At 41.1% G+C, this 20,334-nt stretch overlaps 1 protein-coding gene across 4 annotated transcripts in view; it reads left to right on the forward strand.

Annotated features, from left to right (window-relative positions):
• LOC146304810 (gamma-aminobutyric acid receptor subunit beta-3-like) overlaps positions 1-20,334 on the forward strand; it is a 71,698-nt gene that overhangs the window by 49,231 nt on the left and 2,133 nt on the right. For 2 of the 4 annotated variants that reach the window (XM_084713703.1, XM_084713705.1), the window contains 5 exons: positions 382-464; positions 2,123-2,260; positions 10,256-10,408; positions 17,268-17,515; positions 17,975-18,043. In XM_084713703.1, the coding sequence (XP_084569829.1) occupies positions 382-464; positions 2,123-2,260; positions 10,256-10,408; positions 17,268-17,515; positions 17,975-18,043 (691 nt within the window). The remainder of the gene's footprint in view (positions 1-381; positions 465-2,122; positions 2,261-10,255; positions 10,409-17,267; positions 17,516-17,974; positions 18,044-20,334) is intronic. The other 2 variants (XM_084713704.1, XM_084713707.1) reach the window with 1 other exon arrangement.

Here is a 20,334-nt window from a genome sequence, read left to right on the forward strand (position 1 = left end):
ATTATGTATAGAGTTACACAGTCAGCATTTTACCTTAATCTTAAGATGACAATGCCAGTAGTCTGCAGTAATATGAAGCCAACTGAGGAACTTAGTCTAAAGACAAATGGACATTTAGTTTCCTTTAAGGATGATAAGACAACGTCAAGAGATATCATCTTAATGCTTTAATCTAATTGTATTCCCGCAGTCCCTCATGCTTCCTTGTTAAGTAACTTCTTCTCTCCTTTGCTGTTTTTAGAAAATATGATGTGACCCCTTCCTTCCTCACTACCTTCCTATCCATCTTCCTTTCAACAAGATGTGCGTAAATCACATGCAGCATCTTAAATATTCTCTCCTGCGTCCTCTCCTTTCCCCCCATCTCGTCTTCTTTTTCAGGATAACTACAACGGCAGCGTGCATGATGGATCTCAGGAGGTATCCCCTGGACGAACAGAACTGCACTCTGGAGATAGAGAGCTGTGAGTAGAGAGACTTTAATGCCTTTAGGCTCGCTGCACGGGCTAAGAAGAAAACCAACACCGTCTCATGTGTGAAATGTTAGGATTTGAGCGAAACAATATCAGACCTGGTTCTTTTTTTTTTTCTTTTGAGGTCTGTAGCATCGGTTTTAAATTTCAAGTACACAAAGGATGGGGTATCCCTCATGTGACAATTATGATTAAGGGCAGAATTCTTTAGATTACCTTAAAGGGGTATGAGAGAAATGTAATACTGCACTTCCAGAGAGTCTGGAGACTTTTGAGAGACAGCTTAGAAGAAAGAATGGTCAAAATCAAAGCAGCACAGGCAGAGATACTGAGTCTTAAATACCAGTAAAGCTCAAAAAATGCTGGATGATCACGAGGGTTATTTTCTCAGAAACACCTTCCTCCAAACCCACAGAGAAAATTATACAATTATTTTCAGAGACTCGGTGCTACGTGTTGTGACGACTAAAATGATCTTCGTGTGTAAAATCGATAAAGTGCAAATTGGTGGCAGAGCCATTCATACATTTTCTTGACGCCAAAATCATTCATGTGTCCTTGGTAGATCTCCGGATCTCATTGCAACCCATGAAGCATCTACTGTCTTAGTGAGTTATAGCAGGAGAACAGTATCTCCAAAGCATGTAGCAGCAGTAAAGCAAAATAATGAGTAAAATATTGGCCGACATCCAAAGATTTTGTGTAGGCAGAAGTTAAACGGTATAATGCAAAATGACACTATTGTTTCTGCCAGCAGTAAAGTTTTTGCTGCTTTACTAAGAAATGATGCTGGGGGGTGATGGGAGAAAACGGCTTTTCAAGTATAACAGATAAATATGTGGTTGTTGATGAAAAATAGTTGCAAAACTAAACTGTGGCTCTAGCAGCGATATTAAACTACAGATGCGAGTTTTCACCAGCTGAAAAACTTGTTTAGTTTGTGTAATGTTGCGATTGTTGCTTGTAGTATTCACATGTGCTGCAGATGGTACTGAGAGGCAGCCGTAATTTTCCACGATGCATAGCTGAGAGTTTAAGTTTGCGATTTTGTGTTTCAAATTGTTGTTGTCGTAAGTTTATGGGATTTTAAGTTTTGTGAATGTAACTCCGCAACTATCATTCACCGTACTGCAGAGAAGGTCAACACTGTCCCTCAAGACACCTCCAGAGTGCTGCTGGCTTTTTATTTTAGGCTTTTAATCTGGGACTGATTTACACCGGATGCACCAACTATCTGGCAGGATAAAAACATGGATTAGGTTTATCTGATGGCGTCCTTGTGGGTTAAGTTGAGTCAAGAATGATGCGCACTGAAGATCTTTTCAGATTTTTTCCTCAATAGTTTCTGTTTCAGAGCAATAAAAAAGTGAAAGAAAATACAGTAAGGGCTACCAAGGACAGAGAAAATGTCAGCTATTTTTGAATTTTTTTGACATTTTTGTGAACTCGAGTGAACCTATTAACTGACTTGCTTTTCAAAGCAACGTCTGGTTCTTGGAAACAACTTCAAACAGGTTTTTTTTTTTTCTTCATCTTCCCCAAATGACAGCCCAGTTGGACGATCAGCAACACTGCATATCTTGGTCTCCAGTGATGGTTAGACAGATGGTTACACCTTGGTGTATGTGTGTGCGTTTCTTCTCGTGCAGATGGCTACACCACAGACGACATCGAGTTCTACTGGAAGGGAGGCGAGTCGGCGGTAACGGGGGTGACGCGGATCGAGTTGCCTCAGTTCTCCATCGTCGATTACAAGTTGGTGTCCAGAAATGTAGTCTTTTCCACAGGTAAGTTTACTGTACTGTAATGCGTAGCTGTGCACTGGGTTTGGCCACAAACTGAATTTTCTTTGGGAATAATACATGACAGGCTGACAAGTCGATGTTACATTTTAGATGATATTGTTCATATCAAGCGTTGGCCTATTTTCAAGCTGATTATTTAATCAATTTCTGTAGCAAACAAATCTGTGCCAAAGCTTGATCTGTTGATCTTAAATCCTCAGAGCCAAAGTTGTGTTTGTCAGTGCTTCTAATTGGGTTGAAGTGAGGAAATGCGCTGCCTTTGAAGTATCCCTCATGTAACAGCGAGCTGATGATGCAAGGATGCTGGAATGGTAGTTAACCAAAACATGCCGTAAACGCTGTGATTTACAGAGCAAATAGTGTCCGTGTCAGATGGTCCTTGACCCTGGGAGGCCGGAGTTGATGGTTTGGTCATCATGCTGACATTAATAAAACGCTGAAGATCCCAATCAATTCAACCAGTCAATAGAATTACTCAGCGTGACGGTACAGAAGCCGTCGATCTTAAAGCCCCTGAAAACTTGGTTTTGAGTTTGTTTCTGGAACATTTATCAGTCCTGACAAAATAAGCAACAATTTAAAAGGTAGATATTATTTTTTTAAGACTTTAACAGTCAGAAAATCAACTAATCTGCTGCATCGGGAGTGTAAGAGTGTGGTTTGATCAGATTTGATTGAAAGTGCTAGCAACATAAACAACCGAACATCTGTCATCACACATCAGACCTTTCAGTTTATGTGTATTCCTATATATTCTTAAAAGAGTTTTACTCTTGAATAGAAAATACGTTTTTTTTAATTCCCTTTAACACATTTCACAACTTAATTTATTGTTTACTAAGGCAATACACAGGCTTTCACACCCTCAAAATAAAGGTAAATGTTGTTTTTAGCTGTCACGTACTTTTAGTCCTTGTGTCAAAGCTCAGATGGCAAATTTCACAGTAAAATAAATGGATTTGACGCCATAAACCACTTGAAAACAAAGCCAGCAGCAGTGGTAGTAAGAGAGTTACAATGGCCTGCAGCAAACCCAAATGATCCTCCAAATCCCTAATGAATATTTACATGAAGCTCAGGAAAACTAAATGCTTACACAAGAGAGAGGTGTACACAGCTTACACTGTAAATCTTTTGACGTTGGCATCATCATTAACTGGTGTTGAGAAACACATCAATCAAGTGTTATTTATAGGTTCACAATGGACATTTTCTTTAGAGCTTTTCATCTCTGGGGGCAATTAACCAGAAGACGGGATGACACGTCTGAGACTGATGTTACTGTACATGAAAAACATCTGCAGTCTCCTTTTTCATGTTGTAATTAATCAGTGTCACTACACTTTTACTGAAGAGGAATTTAACAATCCTCGTGGCTCTCGGGGGTTTTCTGATGTATGCCATGAACTTTGGTTTTGATGCATCGCACACCGAGGCCCTAAATTAATCTTATTTTTATGTGCTCATTCAGTCCCAGATACAGAACTTTATTGACGCTCCCTAACCGAGCGCCATATAATCCGGCCAGTGGAGACACATTCAGAGAGGCAGCCTCGCTGCAGTCATCGCGGGGAAATAAAAAGCTGTGTGACATTTAACAATAACATCATTTCTCAGTGAAGTTGTGCTCATGAGGAGGAGCCACACCCAGTCTGAAAAGGACATGAACAATAAATCAGTCTTTTGTTTGCTTTTGGGGTATTTTTAGCATTCACTGTAAAAAATAAATGTTTTGTTTTAACTTAAAAAAGTTTTTGTGCAGGCTTCTTTACCATTTTAATTTGACTCAACTGAAAACACAAGTTGAGATAATAATTATTCAGAACAAATAAACCTTTCTTGGCAAATAAACGTATTAATTTAGTTGTATTTGAGAAAATATTCAATACGCCTAAGATGTTAAGTTGAACAAACAACTCCTCAGCAGCACTGACAAAAATGACAAATATGAATTCCCTCTGCAGTAAACTCATCATTTCAAAAGATTTCAAGTAAGAAGAACTCACGTTTAGAAATTCACGCTTAGTGTTCTGAAAATAAATACTAGAAATTATAAGTTTAATTAACTTTAACAAATGAAACTTGCATGCTACTTGCAGATTAAGTTGATAAGAAAAGATTAGTTGACAGTGAAACCAAGTAGTTGCCAAAACTGATTTAAGTAGTTTTTGTGCCTTTATTTTGAAAGTCTACCTCTTGACCATATTTATAAGACTTTGTAAATGGTTAATACATAGCATGGAGTTTAATTAACTTGAATAAATAAAACTTTAACTTATCTTAGGGTATAAGAAAAGAAAAGATTAGTTAATTCCACTAGAATCCTGTGTGATTTTTTTACAGTGTTTCTATTGAGGCTGCACAGTGTGCCAGGATGCTTTGCTTTCGCCCTCATTTTCACTCTGTACGTCTTTGTCTTCTTCTCGCAGCATTTCACATGTGCTGCATTGCGTTTGCCATCATTCTTGGCTACTGTACATGTGTGTCTCAGCCTTCATGTGTGAATCACGTGAACGTGCTGAGGCGAGCGCGCCAGAGGAGTGCATTTGTTTGTGAGAAGTGGCGCGTCCCCCGTGGGTGGTGACAATTAAAGTTTAGTGTCCAGTGGTCTGCTCCCGTGCTCTTGGCAGGGTGTGTGAAGCACATCAAAGGCTCCCTGTGAGGCTGGCTAATGACCAGGTTCCCTCCATTACATGTGCCACTAGCCAGCCTTAAATTCCCTCCCCTTTTTTCCTCTTTCCCTCCGCCTATCTCTCCTTTCTGTCCTGTCTTTGTATCTCTCTTTTTGCTTTTTCCTCTTTCCTGTCTTTACTGTATCTTCTCCCTTCTCTTGTAAGAGGTGAGGTTGGATGCCAATTACCCTGCTCTCTGACGGAAAACAGCCCAGGATTCAGGGCATCATATATTCATGTGGAATGAGGCTCGCAACATCAATTATTCCCCTCTGAGCACACATACAAACACGGCCTGTTTGTGTGTATATTTACAGTACGCATGTACATATGCAGAGGCATGCATGACCAGACAACATGGCTGTATTGGTGACATTTAAACGCGTTGTTTGCGCTCTCATCAATGCTATAACTGTCATCCGCTTTATTGTCTCCATTCTTTCTCTTATCTTTATTATGTCAAGACAGCTGCAACAATAACAGCTCTAAATATTCAAAATGTCATGTTTTTGCTTTAATTTGACAGAGGAGCCCATAATTATTCCTTTACTTTTTTGTGGATTTTCAAAAACATAAAATGCTTCAATAAGAGCTTTGGGAAAACAGCCCTGAAAGTGCCAAATTTTTAATTAATATAGCACTGAAATTCATTAGTATGCTTTAACACTTCTGTCCTTACTGCATACAAAGATGAGTACTTCATTCCCTGAAGGAATTCCCAGTGTTATGTGGATGGCAGTGATACAGCAACAGTGTTAAAAAGAATTTTTCAGCAACACTCTTACTGAAATCTTGATTATCATGGGACAAATATCAATAAAACTATAAAAACTATAAAAGGGAGGCGAGAGCTGATCAGTGTCCCGACAAAAACAACAAAATTATTGGCCGAGTTGCACGTGACTGTTCAGAACCATGGACAGCACTGAGAGAGAGACAGAGAGACAGACAGAGAGAGAGAGAAAGAGCTGCAAACAGCTGTTTCTTCACTACTCCTGCAGATTTTGACAGAATTCTTCATAAATTCAGAAAACATTTAGCGCCCTGCTAGTGTGCTCTGCTAATGTGAGTGCTGTGACTGATAAATTTATTCTTGGATTTTTAAACAGGAGCCGTCAGACTTGTGTGCCAGGGCGCAAATATAAAAAGGTCAGAGCAGCCAAACAGCCCGTGTGAACAGTGTGGCTGTTGATGCCTCATCTAGATCTATGCCCATTTTTTCTGCGCGACTTGTGTGGTTAACGGTGAAAATGATCTGTTGATTGTATCATACCAGCAACATGACACCTATCGCCACAGTTTAAATGTCTATATCTGCAGAATATGTCACAGACACGGCAGTAGCAGTGCGTGTGCAGACACCAGACAAAGTCCAAAGCCAAATCCCTTCCTCACACTTTTGCTTTTGTGTTTTTTTGTTTCAGACAGGCTACAAAAAACATTTAAAAAGCAAAAAAAAAACCTGATTGTAGCTGAACCAGATTGCTGTGGAAATAACACATATGGGGTCAGTGTCTCTGTCAGAGACACGTTTTGTTGCCAGATCAAAACTGCCAGTGGTTCCAGCACAGTCTCTCATCGCATGCAGAGCTCGAGTGCGACACCCCTGCCATGAGGGTGACAAAAGAGACAAAGGAGAGAGACAGCAGACCTCCTACTCCTCGGTGCTCCCGTCTACCCGGCTGCCCTCCCAGACTCCATTGTTGTACCGTCATCATCCACTCAACTTTTATAACCATCCCTGCGCCCCGTCTCCTCTCTCCTTCCTCCTGAACCTCCTCGGCCTCACACATGGTGCGCCTCCCACTCGCGCATGTTGTTTGGTGTAGCAGTTACAGCCAGTTCTACACCCACATGCAAGTGAACCTCAGCCTCCGCTTTTCTTAAGCCACTTCTGCATCTGCTACTGCGAAGATACTCCGTTCCGATTTAGGCTGGAGGAGCTGCATCAAAAGAAGTGAATGGGATATTTTAAGACCTGTAACAGTCTGTTCTCATTTACACACTGTAATGAAGTGTATGTTTAGCCCGTGTCGACTTTGTTTACGGCTGCCAGAGTGTTAACCCACGAGCCGAGTACAGGAAGATAGTCTAATGGAATAAACGTGGCATACAGCAGTTTGTATCTTTATATTCACTTTACTACAGACCAGCTTCATAATAAGCTTGGAAAATAGCAGATCGGGCTTTTATTTTGAAGTTCCACAAAGATTCATTTTGTTTTTATGCTGTCTGGTTTTAAAAAAAAAAGGTAACACAAAAGCAATTAGTCAATAAATCGATTAGTTTATCAACAGAAAATTAATCAGCAACAGTTTTTTGTAACTGAGTAATTGTTATGTTATATATGAAGCAAAAATGACAAACATTTGAGTGTTTTTAGCTTTTCAAATGTGAGGATTTACTCATTTTCTCAGTTTGAAATGACTGAAAATTTAATCTATTTAGGTTTTTAAACTGTTGATCGGACAAAACACTAGATTTTGGGTAAACTAATGGGTTGTAATATAAGGGTAATATAAAGGTTTTTACTGGGCTTCTCTTGGGGATAAAGGGGGATTTAAGAGGTAAAAACTTACAGAAATTGATAAGATAGTATTACAGGTACCATTTATTATTAAATGGTTCTATAAATCCCTCACCAAATAGCTTGAAAGCCCCCCTTGAACTATGACCTTAACTGAGTGAAAAATTAAGTAGGGCTGCACCTAACAATGATTTTTTACATGCTGGGACATCTCGCTCAGGTCCTGTCCCTCTTCCTGCTGCTGGAAATGTAAAATAAACAGTACACATACTGTAGCGTGTTTATATTTGTGTATGCCAGCAGATTATTATAGGTCTTTCTGCCTCTGGGTGTTGACAGCAAATACAAAAAAAAACAACACTGCACAGGCCACAGATGTAATCATTATGTAATGGCATCAATAGACAACTACATATTTACTGTATTAGGAAAAAGTTATTTACAGTGTGATGCTCAACTCACTGCTTTTGTTTCCTCCATGTGGTCTGCTGAATTATGATAATCACAGCGTGTTGATTATGTTTAGGTACGATTAACTACAGACACAGGCAGGTTCAGAGGTCAATGGTCATGTTCATGCAGGAGCCGCAAGCGACAATGTCGGGTTTTCCAAGAAAACTGGACCAGTTGCTGTTTCTTCACTTGTAATGACAGTAGACTGACTGTCTGACTGTGGAAAAACTGAGACACATTGCTGAAATTGCTCTTATTATTCTTACCACATGTCAGGCTGTTCATCTGTTTTGTAAATGGATGGTTCATTACTTGTGAATGTTTTCATAATACACTTGCTACAAGAGAGGGAACCATTTAGAGGTTGTTATAGATTATTATGCAATGGTTTTACTGGTTCAGCCCATCCACCTCGTAGGGAGCATGACTGTCTGTACCACATTTTAGTGCAACTCTTGCAGTATCTGTTGAGATACATAAAAAGTAATCCCGCTGCAGAGACTAAATGAAAGGCAGAGGAACAAAATTTCATGGCAACCCATCCAATAGTTGTTGAGAAATTTCACTCTGAACCAAAGTGGTGGTTGTACAGTATAGACCCATATATTTGCTTATTAGTCTATATTGGTCCTCTGGTTGCTGACTGCCTTGAAATGTCAATTATTTCAGTCAGCAGCAGTTATAGATGATAATAACATTTGATGAACAGGCCAGCCCTTTACAATAACAGGCTGAAATGTTATTGCAATCAAACATACAGTTGGCACAGAATCTTAATGAGAGTGCGACTCTCTATCCAACGCCGCACACAAGTGTGCAGCTGATTGGACCCACGCTCGCCACAAGTAGCTTTGGCTGAAACCCACGGATTGAAAATTACAGCCTAATGGCCCCCACTTCTCCTCCAATATAAACCGAAAATGGAAAAATCGCTAAGAATAGTGGGAGTAACGAGCCATAGATTCAATCCATAAAGAGACATATGCTGGGAGATTGATGAGAAATGATGCGCCGGCCGTATATCACGTTTATGTGTACACACGCACATATGCTGTTTATATTCCAGGTCATGGAAAAGTGATGGCAGAAATGCTCTCTCATGGCAGAGCGTGCTGAGAAATATTATTTTAAATTCCTGACTTATGAAGCATCAGAGGCACTGCGACGTGCATTTATAAAGCTATTACTGTGGCAATGCTGAATCCCTCAGAATCATCATATGAATTATGGAGGTGGATGAGACGTGAAGAATTGATCAATCAAAACGTGCTGAAATTTTTATCGCCATCCTGAATATTGTGTCACATCATCACAAAATAAGGTTACAGTCTTGTGTGTGTCTGTGTGTGTGTATGTGAGAAAGAGATAGTTGGTGTGTGTTTTTTTTTGCGCTAGTAAAGGAGATACTTGTTACCATGGCAATAAATCCAACCCATGCTGTAGGGGTTGCCATGGAAACTGAAACAAAAACACAAGGTGTCCCTGTGTGCTCCAATGAATAATATAAGTTAGATGTTGTTTTTACTGTCAACATTTTGTTTTAAGTGATTTTCTAATCAGTGGAGCACGAAGTACTCAACAAAAATGGAAATGCAACACTTTCATTTTTGTTCTCACTTTCCATGAGTTGAAATTAAAGACGTCAGATTTCTTCTGTTCACACAAAAGGTGTATTTCTCTCCAATTTTGGCCACAGATTTCTTAAAATTGTGTTTGTTATTGAGCCCTTCTCCTTCTACATGCCATCCACCTGACAGGCGTGGCATACAAAGATGCTGATTAAGACATTTATTAGGCACTGAATGGACATCACTTTTTCCAGAGGAGGGCAAAGTCATGACCTGTTCTACCCTGCCTCTGATTGGCTAGTACTCGCTACCTTTGTTGGTTGAGTTGGTTAGGTTTGGGCCTGAGAATGACTTGGTGAGAGTTAAGGTAAGCATATCAGGGTTAATGAGAGATAGAGTAGGGAAGGTCATGACTTTGCCCTCCTGGGGGAAAAAAACCTTCACATTTTAGGGTGATACAATAGGCTGAACACACCTGTGCAATAATTATTTTGTTTCATCATTATATGCCACACTTGTCAGGTGGATGGATTGTCTTGGCAAAAGCAAAGTGCTCACTAACACAGACTTGAACAAAACCTTTTGTGTGCACAGAAGAAGTCTTGGATCTTTTACTTCAACTCATGAAAATTGGGAGAAAAAACAAAAGTGTTGCATTTCTATTTTTGTTGACTGTACTTTTGTAGTTTACTCTTAAAAATTTAATTTCTAAACCAAATTATTTAAATGCTTCTATCACTGTCTCCTCTTTCCTTAGGTGCCTACCCTCGACTGTCTCTGAGCTTCAAGCTGAAGAGGAACATCGGCTACTTCATCCTGCAGACGTACATGCCATCGATCCTGATTACCATCCTCTCCTGGGTCTCCTTCTGGATAAACTATGATGCGTCAGCAGCCAGAGTGGCACTGGGTAAGTAAGAAGTAGTGGCCGTTAAGGAGCAGGTATTTGGATTTCTCAGATGAGGCCAGGGACCAAAGTGAGCCACAAAACCTCCCTGCTGGATTCAGGAGAGCGATGTGTTTTCATGAGCGCGGCAAGAGGCTGAACTCCTCATCCCGTCGTGGTATTAGTGGGACCTTCAGGGAATGGCTTGGATATTGGTGGGCTGAATGGAAATAGATTTAGATAAAACACATTTTATCTGAGGTAGAGAGAAAAGGGAGGGGAAAGGGAGGTCTCTGTCTTCTCAATCAATCACTTTTACTTTCAGTTTCATAAATATTGTTGCTGAAATATTCATTATTGTGTTTTTCCATGGGGCAAAAGCATGATTACACAACCTTGACTCGGACCAAACTAGGTCACACTTTGTGTGTGTTGTCGCCGTGGTCACCGAGAGGCCACTAGGAAAAATAAAAACATCACGTATTTAATGAGCATAATTTCACTTCTTATTGAGGAGTGCTTGTGTGGGTGCAAAGGCCCACTCACTGTGGGGCTCCAGTGAGCAGTAAACAAGGCAGAGACGGAAGCAGCAGGTCGCTGGTTTGTAATCATTGTGATTCCTCACAGGAGGTCGCAGCACAGTTTATTTTCTTTGTTGAATATTGAAGCAGTTAGTTCTACATGACAAATGAGGAATCCGGCAGGGAAATATGCACATAATATGAAGGTTGTCAAGATAATAGCTGAAATTGCAATTTAGACAAAAAAGGCTTTCCACAGCGTTTCCACAGTTAGTACCAGGATAAATTGGTAATTTTGCTCAGATTGATAAGCGCCTCCCCTGAGCAGCGATAGTCCAGTCAAAGCTTTGCAGCAGTAACTAGGTGAGTCAAAAACCAAAAACACAGGAAGAAAACTCTAAAGAACAGATTAAAGAGTGTGTATCTGTTTTAAAGTCCAAAGTAAGCCTACTACCTACTTCAGAAGCCGAGGTGCATCTTTAATTAACTACATTAATCTGTAGGGTTACACTTCATGTTAAAAAAAGTACATTTATATGACTAACACATGCAGTTGGAGCTAACAATTCCCAGTGAGAGAAATGTCCCTAGCATTGTCAGTAATATGCCATCAGAGGACTACAACCAGAAGAACTGCAGCTTCCATTCATGTATACAGATCGTGCCATTAGACAAATTGAATCCTGTATTCTCTAGACTGTCGTGCATCCAAACAGTGGATCTAAACCGGTTTAAGCCACTGGCATGCTACGGCCAAAACTTTGCCGTAAAAAACTTGTTATGCTCATGTGAGTTGTCAACTTAAATAGAGTACTTTGACTGTGAATGTTGAGGTCACAGGCCGTACCAAACTGAAGAAGCCTCATTCTGAACCAAATGTCTTGGATGACTACACATGCTGTTACACCCCTACAGTCTGCCCGTGCCGATTGATGGCTGCTTTGGTCCACAGATCATCTTTGTATGGATAGATAATGGACCTTAACACATCATAATGGTTTTTGGAGAACATGCTTTGATCCATTACCTGATATGCACGGGCACATACAGCTGATTAGAGAGGGGAGAGGATATCTGGGGAGCATTGGTGTGTGTGTGCACATCCTTCTCTCTGTTTTACATCAACCTTTTATTTGCCTGCTTGAACTGGTTTCTTCCAATAAGTCATGCATGCAATATCTGGTCATTACTGTATGTCTCTTGAGTATACACTTGTATTTGCTTTGTGTGTGTGTATGTGAGGGGATGTGTACGTGTGAATTCCTGCTAGCTGCAATATCCGGTGTGCGCCTCCTCAACTGAGAGGGAACCGGAGGTCCATTCACTTCTGATGGATCGTTACGAGCTTTCAGCAGGTATCTTGATTGTGGAAGAGTGTGTGTGTGTGTGTGTGTGTGTGTGTGTGTGTGTGTGCGCGCGCGTGCACGTCTGCTCCTTTTGTGTGTGCAAACCTGCCAGTAAGAGCAGTGTAATGATCAGGGAGAAATCAATTCAAGGAGGCAGCAGGCAAACAATTGAATTGTTTGAAGGAGAATCTCATTTTCCTGAGCAGTTTCCAAGGATTGCAAAGTTACAAACGACCTGCTCGCACCCTAATCTGGTTGCAACCCTTTTCCCACAGTCATGCCCTTCATTCATAATCATATTATACGAACAGTCAAGGTGTGGGCTTGAGCTGTAATTGGTGTGGGAGCACTTTTAGTGTAATGGTAGACACACGAGTTTGAGTTCCCTGCATGTTCCTTCGATAGACAGTAGAAGAAGAAGTGGACGGAGCTCCCAGGACTGAAAAGTGACGCCAATGTGGAAAACCTGAATTCTTTCTAATGGCCAGCAGGGGGTGGGACTCAAGTGAGTCTAGTTCTCACTTGATTTATGATCTAGGTAAACAGGTTCCTAATGAGTTTATTGTCTCAATCGCCAGTTTCAAGTCTTCTTCAATTCACGTGTTTTCTATTTACTATACTAGGGGAATATAGAGATAAATAGCGCTTTTCACATCTACTCTGCAGTAGAATATATTACAAGGGAAACACACTCCAAATTCCAGTTTGAAAATACAGCTAGAGTGAAGAAATGTAGTAGTCACAGCAATGCATCGTAGGAAATGAAGGCTATCTCTCAGCGTTATCTGCAGCACGTGTGACTGTCACAAGCCACAATCCTACAGTGCCCCACAACAGTTGGAGGATGCCATCACTCAAGTTACATTACACAAACTAAACAAGCTTACCAGATGGTGAAAACCGACTGGACGCGCCTCAATATCAACTGAACTTTTCACCACAACTGTAGTTCAGTTTCAGCATTATGTAAAAAAAAAAAAAAAAAGAAAAATAGTACTGATATTGGTATAGTAACAGTAAGTGCATCAGTACATCACTAGTAAATCTCAGACAGTGAAAACCTCTTTTCTCTCTTCTCTCAGACTCCCAAAATGACAAGTGTTGAAACACTGTGCATGCTCACAAGATCGCCGACAGTTTGTGCTGTCTGCATGTGATGAATTGGAGTGCTCAATTAACACTGCTTTGATTTACCGCCCGTGCTTCTATTCTCGCAGTTAACATTCATTGCCGTTTCACGCGCTTTATTGCATCCTACATGATACCTTTTCCTTTTCATAATACCGAGCCGTGTTGCTAATGGCCTATTGGCTCGTGATTAGAGGAGATTTGATTGCTGTGTGCCTTTGTTCCAGCTGTTAAGGTGGAAAAGAGACTCGGGGACATAACAACCAGAGGAAAAAAAAAAGGAAGGGGGGGAGGGGACAGAAAGAGGTGCAGAGCGAGTAAAGTGGGAAGCCACCTCTAAATGATGGTGAGATCTGGAGAGTGTGTGGGGTAGATACAGGATAAATGAAGAGGGAGAGGGGGAGAGATTGAAGAAGCAGAGAACAACGGGACCAGACAGAAAGAGATGGGGTGGGAGAGACGGAAAAAGACAGAGAGAGAAACCCTATAAAACTATATTTCTCCCCGGAGAGAGTAACGGCGTGCTGAAAAAAGGAGGGAGGCCCATGGGCGAATGGCCCCTTGATTAAATTGTCCGAACGGGGAGCCAGAACGGGGAGTAAAGGGAGGAGGAGGAGGAATGGAGGGGAGGGAGTGAAGGACAGAGAGTAATGGCGCAGCTGAGAGAACACCTATAAAGAACAAGGCTGTCGTTAAGCAAAAAAAAAAAAAAAGAATAGCCAGAGATTGCACCATCCAATAGGGGTAGAGACATGGAGCATGTGCACGTGAAGGCGAGCTCGTCCACATTCACACCTCTCACGACACACACACATGCACGCGCGAGTGGTTTTAGCCTTGTAATGTGCCAATAAATCACACTAAGGGCTAGATTGACCTTAGCTATCCCGCTCCCTCCTCCCAACCCCCCTGACTGTTCCTTGTCTCTTCACTGTACTTTATGACACACACACGCGCGAGCATGCACACACACGCTCCGAAAGCCTTGTCCGTGTGCGTGTTATACGAGCGGCCCGGCTACTGATAGGCTCCATTTATTTCCAGCACGCGTAGATAAAGTAGTAGAGATATATCTACCATACATCTATAATGAGATAAGATATAGCGTCGCTGCACCGCAGGAGGTCAGGGATTGCATGAATATGAGTAAGAGTTGTGTTTATTTGCTGCAACTGTTGAAATGTGCAGGAGCACTGAAAGATCTATGGTGCATGCAGGACATAATAGTAGAGCTGCAGAACACAAGCAATTGCAGAAACGCTGCAAATTGCAGAGAACACAATGTATATTCTACTCTATTTCACTGCACTTGCGCAAAAACAATAAAGGAACTGTATTCTATATGAGTTACACAAGGACTGACAATGTGAGGTTGGTAAAATGTCCAGTGTTACAAATTACACAAGACATTTTACAAGAAAAGACGTGTGATGACACTCAATATCTGTAACGTTATCAAGCGGTCTTATTGTAAGGGACCGGTGCGCAGTATTGAGTGGCTAAATAGCAGCCCAACTCATCTGCCAAACGCATAAGATAGCCATTTTTAACCACTGGGCTGTGGCTCACTGGTGGGCCTCAAAGTGCCATCTAGTGGCCTCAGAGGCAGTGACACTGCCAAATGGTAAGATTATTGTAATTTTTTAAATATCATTTCCAAAGCTAGTTATTTTTATGCCCAATCGTGCACAAGACATGGCATCAACAAACCAGAAGAGGTCACTCAGTAGAGTGCGGATCCCTGCAAGTCAACAGATGGTGAAGCACCTACTGCAATGCCACCACAACTGCCAGACGTAACCAACGGAGATTTGCTAAGTTCTGGAAACATTAACATAACCCTCACATACGTCGCCAAAACAAGATTTCAAACTAAAGCAGCTGTTGATCACTTTGTGGCCTGTGGCAGTTGTGTGTCTTCACCAGCCAGTCAAGTTGCAGTTTACATCCAAGTCTGTCCAGACTCATATAATGTACGCAGTGAAGACTTACAGGGAATTTAATATGGAACTGACCACTACACTTTGAAGTAACTTATTATTTTTGTGTATTTTTTTTTTGGCAAAATGGAAGTTCTCACTACACATGTATTATTCCACTGAATACTGTCTGATGAGAAACATGCCGCCTTCAGAGACTATATTTATAAAGGACTGATAGAGAGCTGAATGTTATGATGTCACAGTGAAGCTGACGTTTGACCTTTTGGATATAAAATGTCACCACCTCATCATTTTATCATGTTAGATACTTGTGTCTAAATTTGTCTCAAGTAGAGTAGGCATGTGAGTTATTGAGTTAAAAATGTGTTTGGCGAGGTCCCCTTGAGATCTTGACCTTAGACCTTTGATGGGATAACCTGAAAACGCCTGTGGCCACAGCTGTTGCCGGCTTGGAGCCATAAAGAAAAGTTTTTCAGGGATTTTCCAAAAGTGTGAAGCACAGTGGTCCTTCAGCTTATAAACGTGCACAAAACATTAGGTTGATCAGCCCTGTGGTGTGTGGGATTAGCGTCGGACATGATGCATGTCCGTTGATCACGCACACACTCATTCACTCACGCTGAAGTGATCGCATAATCCCCTGGCGGGAATAATAATAAACCTGTTGTTCTCAAATCTTGTGGCACTACAGTCGCTGGTCAGACTTCTGTCTGTACCTTTGGTGTGGTGTTACTGCTGCTGTTTGAGCTCAATAGTATTCGTAGTGTGTTTCTGTATTTGGTTGCTGCACTGTTTTGTTCATTTGCATGCGTTTTCTTTAGGCCCACCATAGAAATGTATTAAACTTCAGAGAATTCAGTGTCCCCTCACCTATTAGCCGCCTATCGTTTTATGAGTCTCAGCTGGTGTGTCTCCCCTGCTGTCGCGCTGAACTGCACAAGGTGTGAAGGTGCCTTTACTGGGAGATAGCGAGTAACCACGCCACTCGGAACCCCTCATGGTTAAGGTTACTGAGAGCTGGGGGCTAGATACATGCAGCACTATTCTAATGAGTTATTTCTGCTTGATGACCGAGGGGCAGTTGGAGGTTTCGAGGCAGACCTTTGAATTTCAATGAAGCAGAGGTTACACACTCACCTACCAGTGCGTGTGTGTTCATGCAAGTAAAATAAGATCACACATGACGAGTGATCAGGAAATTGGTTCAGCGCTCAAGCAAGAATACCGCACATGGACTATTTCTATGTCACTCGAACGAGGCAATCCCAGAGCAACATAATTATTTTTTTTCCCCACTGTGTCAATCCTGCCCTTCACTAACAGAAGAAAAAGCAGCAGAAACATGTCTTCTATAAAAAAAATAGCCTTGTTTCTATAGTAACACCTAAGACATCTGTTGGAGTTTTCTCCAATGTGACCTTAAGGTTACCGACAAGATAGAAGCATCTGCTTAGAATGAATATTAAGACGGGCTTATGCCAGACAGGTTTGGACTAATTAAGCGTCAAATTTACCATTTCCTGATAGATTGCCAAGGCTGGTAATGAGGGAGCCTTGGAGGAAAAAAAAACAATGTTTTATCCTTTAAATGATGCCGTGTGATATAGACAGGTAGAATTTGCTGTGTGTTTGTTAGATGGGAGAAGGACGAGGAAATTGGATGGAGGATGCAAGAGTTTCTTATTTAATTCCATATTTACACATGCATCAGACACGGAGCATGTTTGCAGTCATTTGGAGTTATGCTTTGATAAAATTTGGTGCACGGAATGCTGCTGGGAATTAGCTGGGACCGTGATTACATGATATCGGATCGTGCATAGACTCGCCAACACCTGATCCAGCATTTTAGGCAGTATCAGAGGCATGTGATGCTGGTATTATATCTAAATAATCCTACTCATCATGATTAAAAGTAACATGTTTTTGTTTTTCTTTACCAAAGGGATCACCACTGTGCTGACAATGACCACCATCAACACCCACTTGAGAGAGACACTGCCCAAGATCCCCTACGTCAAGGCCATCGACATGTACCTGATGGGCTGTTTCGTCATGGTCTTCCTGGCCCTGCTGGAGTACGCCTTCGTCAACTACATCTTCTTCGGGAGGGGCCCTCAGATGCAGAAGAAGCTCGCGGAGAAGGCGGAGAAGGCCAACAACGAGAGGGCAGCCAAATACGATGCTGCAAGGGTGAGTTGGGACCTGCAGATTGTAGAAGCAAATCAGTAAATTAATGTGCAAGTTCAAGGTGAGAAAGTTGAATTTGTTGTTTCTGATTTTTATAAATATTAATTTGTTTCCAATTGATTAAATCAAGTTTGAATCTGGTAAGAATATTTGGTTATTTTCATGGAAAATGCTGCAGGACAGCCCAGTAGATAGGACAGTCTAAGTGGACAAAGTGTGAAAAATAAATTGTTCTTCCTCCCAACAGCCCTGACACTGCAATTTTTCTAAAATAAACTTTTTTGTCAGCTCTTGATAGCTCAGCAGTGAAAGTCAGCTGTTCTTCATTATTATCACATTATTCATATGAATCTGTATCCCCGGCAGAGGCTTCGTTAGCCAAAATATGTTGGATTTTAAAAAGGAAAATCAATTTTCAGGTATTTGTTCCCCACATGTGGCTGAATATTTTCATCTCCTCAGGAGGCAGGTAGTAGGACCGCATCCCTAAAACGGTCCAATCAGGTTAAAGGTCTTCGCCACTCACGCTCGGTGAGTTCTTTGTTCTGTGAGACTCTTCAATACCCTTGAGTCAACTTTGCCATCGCCATCAGTTGACATCAATGTTTTTCTTTAATTTTCTTTTTTTGCCTCAATGCAAAATATTTCCTCATCCATGGAATGAATCAAGCAACAACAGACATCTTCATGACATTGCCATATTCTCAGGAGACTTCATTTTGACTTTGACGTCTTACTCTACGTTGAAATGATGGCCATGCTCGATCTTGCATTGTAAACTTGGTGTTTCAGATACGAATCTGTTTCTTCTTTCAGAGGTCATCCTGAATGCATGCCACCTGTGCGTCGTTTCTCATTGAAATCATCGTTAAAAGCCACATTTCTCACACAGCTTTCATGCAGTGATGCTGCGCATGTCAGGATTTGGTAAAGCAGTCTGATTTTCAGTGGAGGTCCCCCATCATGCATCTGTGCAGGATTCTTTTGGAAACGGTCATTTAAAAAAATAAATTTTGAAAATATTTAGTTATACCCCACGTCCTGCAAATCAGTTACATTTAAGAAGAGTTTATGTGTCTAAAAAAATCTCCAAAAATAAACGCATTTCAGTAGTTGAATAAACCTTACCACAGGTAAGGTTATTTCTTCTTTCTAAAGGTGTGTTCAGACAGAACATGAAGCAAATTTTAGACAGTGCATATGAAGTCACTGGAAAGTGGGCATGAAGAGATGTGAATTCACCTGGGCTGCACAATCTAAAGGTGGCATCACACCCAAAGGTCTGGTTCCTGAACTGAACAAATGCTCTGATGATATATTGTTTCAATTTTCCAACTGGCCCAGTTTGCATTCAGAAAAGTGGTTGTTTGGTCCACACGAGTTTGAGTCTGGCGACAAACACTGGATTAACTGGACTAAAAAAAGGCTGGTGTGAACCTGCCCTGAGGCAAGGCAAAAATATATATTTTTTTGCGTTACTTCTTTAAAGCAGCTACTGCAAATGATGAACAACATAATAAAAGGTGAAAATTAGTTTTGCTTTCTGTCTAAACACACCTTAAGGGTTCAGAGTAAAAAATCTATTTTGAAAACTTTTAAAGAGGGAAATGTGGGGCTTCCACAGTTGCTACGTTTGCATGAATGACTGCTGTTGTCCATTATTGTTGATTTGTTCTGTGGTGCTCACATCATAGGCATGGAGTATGATGTATCGCCTACATGTTTGATTAAATTGTTGAAATTGATGATTTGGGTTTATATTGTTTTAGTCTAGAAAAACATCACCAAATGGTTGAAGTTGTAACAGGAGGCACGACACGACATTTTGATATGTCTGCAATTCCTTTTTTCTTTGCTCTTTCTCTCTCACCATGTCCTTCTTGATTATCTTCTAAGAAATAATTCTCTCTCACTTTGATCATTCACATAAATGGAAACTCTCCTCCTGGTCTTCACTCGTGCAGAGCAGCCAGCGTTGTAGTCGCTCCAGTGGTGCTGCTGCTCACTCATCTTAAACTGTAACAAATCTTGAACGTCCATCTGGATGACGTGCTAAGAGCAGCTGCCATTAGAAAATTCCAGTGACACAATGCCATGATGGAACTAAGTGGCAGTCGCATGTGAGACAAGCTGTGCCTGAAACTGCTCACTCCTCTACTCAGTTACACATTTGTCAAGTCGGGAGCAAAGACAAAGCACAGTGTTGAGTATGTTAAAAAAAAATCCCAGTGTTCCACGGAGACGACAATTTAACTCGCTTTGAAGGAATTACAAAAGCGTGTTAATCTCACTTAAAAAATTTGACCTCCCTACAATGGTCAGTTTTTGGACATGCATTTCGGAATGCTGATGTGGCAAAAGCATGACTCCACATCCATGGAAGGATTACGAGACGATGGGGCCCAGGCACAGGCACCCCTCCTACATGGGAGCAAGACACCGCAACTGAATGAGACGCAAAAATGATTATGAATGAAGTCAGCCTGTGTCTCTTTGTAGCTGTTTTGTCTCTTGTAGTCATTTGATAATTGGTTTGCATCTTTGTAGTCAGTTGTGCATCTCTCTGTGGTTGTTTTCTGTCTTTTTGTAGTTAGTTTGGGTCTCCTTATAGTCTGTGCTTCATCTCCTTGTTGATTTGCGTCTCTTTTTAGTATGCTTTGCTTTCAGGTTGTTTTTCCATCTTTTTGTTGTTTTGTGTGTCTTTGTAGTCAGTTTAGGTCTCTTTGTAGTCACTTTTTGCATGTCTTTTTTGTTTTGCATCTCTGTAGTCAGTTTGGTCCTCTTATGATCATTTCTGTATTTCTTTGTGGTAATTTTGCATC

The sequence above is a fragment of the Lutjanus erythropterus genome, chromosome 24, assembly GCF_056507025.1.
Source record: "Lutjanus erythropterus isolate fLutEry1 chromosome 24, fLutEry1.hap2, whole genome shotgun sequence".
Taxonomy (NCBI): Eukaryota; Metazoa; Chordata; class Actinopteri; order Lutjaniformes; family Lutjanidae; genus Lutjanus; species Lutjanus erythropterus.